Source organism: Electrophorus electricus, chromosome 8, assembly GCF_013358815.1.
Source record: "Electrophorus electricus isolate fEleEle1 chromosome 8, fEleEle1.pri, whole genome shotgun sequence".
NCBI classification, from domain to species: Eukaryota; Metazoa; Chordata; class Actinopteri; order Gymnotiformes; family Gymnotidae; genus Electrophorus; species Electrophorus electricus.
In genome coordinates, this window is record NC_049542.1 from 385,912 (window position 1) to 394,286 (window position 8,375).

The 8,375-nt window shown below is 39.1% G+C and overlaps 1 protein-coding gene across 2 annotated transcripts; it reads right to left on the bottom strand.

Moving 5' to 3' along the window:
- Positions 1 to 1,112: 1,112 nt before the first annotated feature.
- On the bottom strand, positions 1,113 to 8,324 carry LOC113568629 (tripartite motif-containing protein 16-like). Of its 2 annotated transcripts, XR_004776367.1 has the most exons (9): positions 8,243 to 8,324; positions 7,062 to 7,218; positions 6,001 to 6,595; positions 5,519 to 5,614; positions 5,074 to 5,307; positions 4,760 to 4,919; positions 4,470 to 4,672; positions 3,652 to 3,708; positions 3,424 to 3,452 (listed from the first exon to the last, which is right to left on the bottom strand). XR_004776367.1 is itself a non-coding variant. In XM_035529001.1 (8 exons), exons 2-8 carry the CDS (start codon positions 7,142 to 7,144, stop codon positions 2,923 to 2,925), a joined length of 1,755 nt encoding a protein of 584 aa, XP_035384894.1. In that variant the 5' UTR covers positions 7,145 to 7,218; positions 8,243 to 8,324; the 3' UTR covers positions 1,113 to 2,922. The 2 variants fall into 2 exon arrangements, 1 of the variants encoding a protein (XP_035384894.1); XM_035529001.1 differs by lacking the exon at positions 4,470 to 4,672 and having other exon boundaries at positions 1,113 to 3,452.
- Between the last annotated feature and the right edge of the window lie 51 nt (positions 8,325 to 8,375).

Sequence of the window (8,375 nt, forward strand, 5' to 3'; positions counted from 1 at the left end):
TCCTCCAAGATAATCACCCCACCTTCACTTACTTCTGTTTGAGTTTGACCCATTTGGAGAATAACTCCGTCAGGTGGACGTACAGTTCATGAGGTGTTTCTCCAGGATGGATTTCCAGTGAACGTCCAGTTCATGAGGTGTTTTTCCCGGACGGATCTCCAGTGGACGTCCAGGTTCATGAGGGGTTTCTCCCGGTTGGATCTCCAGTGGACATATAGTTCATAATGTGTTTCTCCCGGATGGATCTCCAGTGGATGTGCAGTTCATAATGTGTTTCTCCCGGATGGATCTCTAGTGGGTGTACAGTTCATGAGGTGTTTCTCCAGGATGGATTTCCAGTGAAGGTCCAGTTCATGAGGTGTTTCTCCTGGATGAATCTCCAGTACACCACACCTCTGGCACTATGTTTCCTGAATTCTTTCAGATTTGGCCAAAGCGGCAGCCTTGTCTCACTCAGAGATTAAAGAGCTCCAAGACAAAGTAAAGTACAATATAAACAGCTCCATATAAACCCCCTAGTAACATAAATATATCCTAGTAACATTTATACAGGACACCAGCACTTCATACAAGTCCATCAAAAGATGACAGCTGTCCCTTTTATAACTGTCCCCAGTTAGAGGGCTCCACCTCCAAAAAGTGTCAATCACCTCTAGTCCCACCCCTCAGTCACCTCATTACACTCAGAACTGTGACATGTTTCAGGAACAAAGCAAGTTGCAAGTGATTATAACAAAGAGCAGATTTTAATAAAAACCCCAAAACAGGAAGAAACAAACAAAACATGCTAGTAATGACAACAGCAACAAACACAGACAAGTGACAGACAGCTGTAGTAGCTGAAGTGTAAAGCACTGAACATGGTCACCTGTGGGTCTTGAATAGGAGTTAGTGAGATGAGGGACAGGTGCAGGTGATTACTAATAAACAGGTGATTGTGAATAGGGGAGTGGTTATGAAGTGTGATTTGTGGTTCTTTGGTGATTGATGACTGGGGCGTGACAATAATAATACATTGTTGTTAATTACCAGTAGAACACAGGACAGCAGTGTGGAACTTCTGTCTACTGTCTGGTGGAATAAATGGGCAAAAAATAAAATCAAACACTGGATGAACTTTGCAACATTTATTTCAGAGTAACTCACCCAACAAGACTTTTATGCTTTAAAGTTTACAGATTCAAATGATTACATGAAAAAAAATGAGTAAATGGATCAAAAATAAATATAATTTAATTAGTTCTTCAGGAGTTGACCATCCCTGTTAATTCTTTTCCAAATATGTAAAAGGGGAGGAATGCTTATGTGTCCTAACAAATAAAGCCCTTCTGTTACAAACTGAGGAAACTAACAACTCCCACAAAGTAAATGAAGCTTTTACTGAGACTTTAACCCATTCAAGCCCAAACCAGATGCGTATGAGGTTTCTTGAGCCCTTTGCTAATGCAGATTAAGACCCTGATACTGCTGGTTTATCTACTACAGGAGCTTCATACAGTACACTGAAATTCATCTGGTTACTAGGACTTCTGCTTTATATAGATGGAGAAGAGAAAAGAACTCCAGTATTCAATATTAAAGTAATATATTCACACTTTATGTTGCAGAGAATAGTATATGATAATCATATCATAATAAATATGTAATCATATAATGATATGTAAATAATAATCATGCAAGTGAATCATGTAATCATGTATTAAAATAGTTACATAAAATGACTTAAAATGAATCAGATGTGATGTAGGGTCATGCAGTCATGCCCAATATTATATAAATACAGTTTCAATCAGACGGAAACTTCTGAGACATCAAGAATATAGTTTGATTCAATAGAGGTTTATGTTCCTCATCACTGGCCTGCTGATTATACCTGTATTCAACTACACCTGTCTATTTAAGCCTGCCTATTTGTTCCTGTCTTAGTGCAGTACTGCCACCACTCTTAGTGAATGGTGAGTGGTTTATTCCACTGCCTGTTTGTTGTAGTGACCCTGTTTTGTTGTTCTGGGATTTCTTTGCTAATGCAGACTAAGACTCTGACACTGCTGGTTTATCTACTACAGGACCTTCATACAGTACACTGACATTCATCTGGTTAATTGGACTTTTGGTTTCTACAGATGGAGAGAAGAGAATTCACTGATTAAAATATAACACGTAAACAATCTGATACAATTTTACAGTAGAAAATACAGAAATCCAATTTATCCCAGATACATGTTTCTATGTTTAATGGGGCCCTGTGTAGATATGACATGGGCTCATGTATTGTGAGGAATTTATTTCAGAGATAATCCACAATATGATTTATGATCTAATCATCACAAAAAAGCTGATTTCACTTCTTTGAACTTCAGAAACACTTTGCTGGCACAGCTTATGAAAGACCTCTGTTGAAATGTCTTGTTTCTCTGCAAACCTCTGATTATTTTAAGACTCATGAAGCAAAATGTATCCTGAAATTATGTAGGAATCAAGTTACATGTACATGTTTATTACTATAAAAAAGTGACAGTAATTGACCAAAATAAACTCATGGGCCTCTTTCTGTGTTTTCTTATTGTGCCCAACAGTGAAACTAATGATTCCTAACCAACAGTGAAACTAAAGAGTCCTAACCAATATCAGAGAGACTGAGCTGGATAAATGAACAATATCATGTAGGACCAGTGTTACAGTGTGCATAGATTTCTCATCTTCCCATGACTGACCATAATGTAGCACAGACACATTATTAAGGATCACATAATCTCACACATGATCCATCACTAACAAAGAAGCAATGACCCATTCTGAACTAGCATAGAGGGGCTAAGTGAATATGGTGTGAAAGACTATTGTATGTACAGTAGATACAGACTAAAACTGATTTGACTCCTAATTAAATCAACTTAATTAGAATAGTAAAATATCAAAACATTATTTTGTATCACATAACCTCACAGTTGAGCCTCCATAGACCCCAAACCCAGCATAGAGAGGCTGAGTGAATGTGGTGTGGATTGTGTGTAGGAGGGTCATTGTGTCAGAGACTCTGTAGAAGGACAGAGTTCCTGCACTGTGATCCACATACACTCCTATTCTGGAGGACGGTGGCTCTGGGATCTCAGTATTAATGTTGTTGTGCCAGAAAGTGAGAGTAGAAGAACATGCCAGACTCCAGGACTGAGTGTTGTAGCCAAACCCACACTCATTACCCTGTCCTTTCCTGGTGATATCTTTATATGAGACTGATATGTACACTCCCCATCTCCCATTGTTCCACTCAACCTCCCAGTAACAGCGTCCACACACACTCTCCTTACACAACACCTGATCCCAGTAGTCAAATCTCTCTGGATGTTCAGAGTATGGCTGGACTTTCACACTGTTTGTCACCACTCTGTTCTTCTCAGACAGAATGAGGTAACGATGTGCTGTGTTGGGATCCAGAGTCAGCTGACAGAAATCTGAAAAAGAGCATTTTAGGTTTAATTCACAAAATATATTAATGTAAATAAAATTATCTGTGCTTGTTACAGTTCTCATACATTTCCATGTTGAATAGTTAATGATTACGAAATGTCTGTTACCATGGTAGCAATGGCAATTTAATTCTGAAATCAGCATGTTTCTCTTTCTGTGTGTGTGTGTGTGTGTGTGTGTTACATTTCAAGAAATCTTCTCTGGTCTTTGGCTCTGATGGTAAAATCTGAACTGCTGCAGCTGTGGAGAAACAAAATGTCCAACAGAATGAATGAATGAATGAATGAATGAGGCCCAAATGCTCCATCCAGAAACAGATCATACTAACAGTGGGATTATATGTGGATTATTTATTTAAAAACAAAACATTCCTGAATCTTACTGTGAATAACGGACTTTGGCAAAGTTCAGTCAGTTTATTCAGGAAGATTATTTGTCTTCATTTGTGTCTCAGTTATTCTCTCTTCTTTCTCTCACCCCACAACCCTTTCTCTCAACACACTATGTGTGTTTGTGGTGTGTGTGTGTGTGTGTGTATGAAACCAAATATTTCACCAATAGGCTTTTTATACCATTCACAAGTATAAAAAACAAAATGAAATAAATGTTATTTTCACATAGTAATTAAACATTTTGGAATACAACTAACTGTGTCTGTAACCTATTTAAGGCCAGTCATGAAATGAATAAAATACTCGCTACACACACACACACACACACACACACACTCACACACACACACACACACACACACACACACACACACACACACACACACACACACACACACACACTCACACATACAGACACACACTCACTCACACACACACACACACATCTTCTTTCTCTCTCCTCTGTTTGTTTCTATATATGGGTAAGGTTTAATGTTTTTGTTGTTGTTTATTTAATATAAGAATCACTTTCAAACCATTATCACACAAATGTGTGTGATTAGAGCTGCCAGATTATATTGTATAGATTACAGATTATGTCTGTTTCACCTGCTTGAAGTGACAATCCCCATCACATCAGCCTCTCTCCTTCAGGGGGTGATGGTCTCTGTCACCACACTGCCTTCCCCATTGAGGAGAGCACACCTCCACTACACCCCTTCCATGAGTCCTCCACACTCCAGCCCTTCATCATCCAGGGTCACGCCCCTGTCCCTCACCAGGGTTCACACACTGGGCTTTATACCATCCCCCTAACAGCAGAGGGTGGATCCTTAACCATGATACACTCCTGATGGTCTCTACAGCACCATCCCACTTCTGACACCACATTCTCTTACCACATGGAGAGATTTTGCTGAATTCCTCTTTGCAGAATGTCTCTATTCGCTCCTTCAGATCAGAGATAGATTTCTTCACTCCATCAAATGAGGGATGTTGATGAACAGAGATGCTGTATGACTCCACAGATCCAGAAGAGACACAGAGAGATGGGAAACTCTACAGAGAACAACATCGTGGACATGAATGAATGAATTAATACAGTATATAATTTCAAGCATTTTTAATGCATTTTTAATAAACTTTTGTGAAGAGTCATTATTTAAACTTGATGAGAAGCAGGTTCCTCTGTAGCTGAGACAGAGTTTGTTACCCGGAGGAAATGGATGTGATCCTCTGTGTGGGAGAGCTGCTCCAGCTCAGCATCTCTCCTCTTAAGATCAACAATCTCCTGCTCCAGTTGATCCAGGAGTCCTTCAGCTCGACTCAGTTCAGTCTTCTCCTGATCTCTGATCAGCTCTCCCATCTCACAGCGCTTTTTCTCAATGGAGCAGATCAGCTCAATAAAGATCCTCTCACTGTCCTCCACTGCTGCCTGTGCAGAGCGCTGTTAGGAGACACACAGACAAGATGGGGGTCCATTTAAAGTTCAACTGTCATCCACTCTCTTACTGTGACCCTGGATGACTTACAGTGTACATTATGGTTGTGTAGGATCCTAAAGTGTCCCAACACTGGTCTCCTCACTGGCTGACTGGAGGAGAGGCCTGACTGAGCTCTGAAATAGCTGCTCCAGCAGCTCTTTGCTCAGTACTCACCTTAAGAGTGTCCACAGCCTGCTTCAGCTCCTGGACCTTCTTCTCCTTCTCCTGGATTCTCTGCTGGTGTTTCCTTTGCTCCTCCTGTAGCTCAGTCTGGGGGTGAATACAGTATGTTCAGCTGTTAGTAAATTATGAGCTGTGAGGTTGAACATTAATGTCAGGTAAGGAGATAAAGTTCACTCTTATTCCACAGAGATTAGAGACTGTCATGTGTTACACTGAAGGTATAAAAGCATCAATATGGGTTTTGGCTGTTCTAATGTTCAGTGACTGGCCTGTACTGTTTATTACTACAGCCTAGTTAGGACAATATCATTTGCTACTTCTGTACCCACAAAACTTTCACTTTTAATAAGCTTTTTCAAATTCCTATAAAGCTCTTATAATGCAACTGAAATAATTTTCCTTTACGTATGCAATGCAAATAAATCTACATAAGAAAGAGAATTAGTATGAACTACTTACAATTTTTTTCTCACCTGTTTTTTAGTTCTTTCTGCTGCAGCCAATACTGTATCATGACCTTTGTGTTCATCCATCGTACACAAATAACAGATTAAGCTTTTATCAGTATGACAGAAGATCTCAGTCAGTTTATCATGTTGAGAGCAGATCTTCTCTTGTAGTCTTGAGGAAGCTTTAACCAGTGTGTGTTTCTTAAAGGCAGGAGACTGATAATGAGGTCTGATGTGAGTTTCACAGAAAGAGGCCAGACACACCAAACAGGACTTGATGGCTTTGTGTTTTCTCCCAGTGCAGGAATCACACTTCACATCTCCAGGTCCAGCATAACAGTGAACAGGAGAAGCAGCTTGGAGTTCTGTCTTCTTCAGTTTCTCCACCACTTCAGCCAGCATGTAGTTTCTGCGTAGAACAGGTCTTGGAGTGAAAGTCTCTCTGCACTGAGGACAGCTGTAGACGCCCCTCTGATCCTCCTGATCCCAGCAGTCATTAATACACACCATACAGAAACTGTGTCCACAGGAAATAGCAACTGGATCCTTCAGTAGATCCAGACAGACTGGACAGCTGAACTGGTCCTGATCTTCTGAAACACTGGCCTCTGCCATTTTCCTGTACAGGGAACAATATCTTAGTTCAAGTGTCAAACTGAAGAAGCTACATTTGGAAACCAACTGCCTCACTGGCTGGTGGGCATACAAAAAATGGTAAATTCCATTTTTACTTAATGGTACATTCCATTTTTTTTTTTTTACTTTTCATACTGAAAGGCACCATATACTCACCATTATCACAAGTGCAGTCTAAATGTCTATTTCTTTAGTTTTATATCTAAAACCTAAGACTATGTAAACTGTACCTTTGTTCTATTCATTTACAATTTTCTCACTGCTGTTTAATGTACATACTGAGATTGGGTATAGACACCCTCTCTAACACTGTTTAAAATGATTCATTTCATATTACAGTGTTCTGTAAACAATCAGTCATTTTCATTTCTAAATGAATTTTCCTGTTTTGATTCTAGCCTTCCCCTTTCTCAGTGGATGTCTAGATATGAACCATCAGTTCCACTAACATCTCCTCTTCAGAGAGGTCTGGATGTCCTTTCATGATGTCATCTCTGTCCTCTGCTGCTCTCTGGATTCCCTTTGCTGCCATGACTCAGTTTGGATGGATGATGTTCAGAACGAAGCCCTCAGACAGAACCAGCTGGACTTCACCAACCTACAGAACTTAAAGAAAAAGACAAACATGATTTTAAGCCCAAACTATGACTGTCATAATTTCTGATCAACAAATGTTATAAATCGCTATGTTTCATTTCTACACACTTCTAACTGAGATTTCTCCTGTTGAATAAAACAGGAAGACACTGTACTGCACCTTTAATAAAGAAAAAATAATAATTAGAAGCTTTCTGAATAGTTATATGAAAAAAATGTAATACTCTAATTTTTATTATATTTTCATTTATATATATTTTCTTATACCATATCTCATTAATTTGATCTCTAGAAAAAATTATTGGGTCTCAGTAATTAATACTTATGTATTACACAGATTCAGATGACATCGCTTAATAAGTTTTAACTCCAGTTCTGTTGTATAGTGCTTCTTACAAGAGACACTACCACAAAACATCTTTTTACCACAAACGGGTCTCCCAACAACTTTAAGATTTTGTTTCTCTGGGAACAAATGTAACTTTAAAGTACAATATTAGTGCCTTCCTTAGCTAACACAAGTAGTCTACACAAGTAGTCAAGTAGTCTGCGCTCCATATAATCTGTAAATATGAGGCTTAGCTGAAAGATTCTGTGAAACAAAGATGACTAATGTTACAATATTGGTACAGTCATCTTAACCGTGTCGCTTACACCTCGGTTCAAGTAAAGCAGCGTCGTTGATGTGGCTGTTCAGTGAGAGCCTGATATAGTCCTGATAGTAAAACACTTTACAGCGACATTTCACGTTCAGAGATTTAATAACGTACGCTGTACAGATATGACTAGAATTTCATTAGACGGGATACCATGTTTGTCTCTTCAGGAGGGGGGACTCCCCGCGTTTAGGACTCTTTAAGGTAAAAGATCGTGTTTTATGAGGAAATGAAGGCCATCAATTTGCTACTAGTAAACTATGGCAAACTTAGGACAGGAAGAAAAACAAACACTAAAGCCTAATTTACAACTATAATGTATAATCATGTAGCTTTTTATCCATATTTATGTTTATGTCATAAAAATGTAAACTTACCTCAGCAAAGTCTTTGAACAAGCAGGTATTCTGCGTGTTTTGATAGCGAGAGCGCTTCTATCACTTTCGTTCTCATGTGACAATGTCTCTCGGTGACCAGTAGAGGAAGACATCGAGGCACTCTGGATAACAG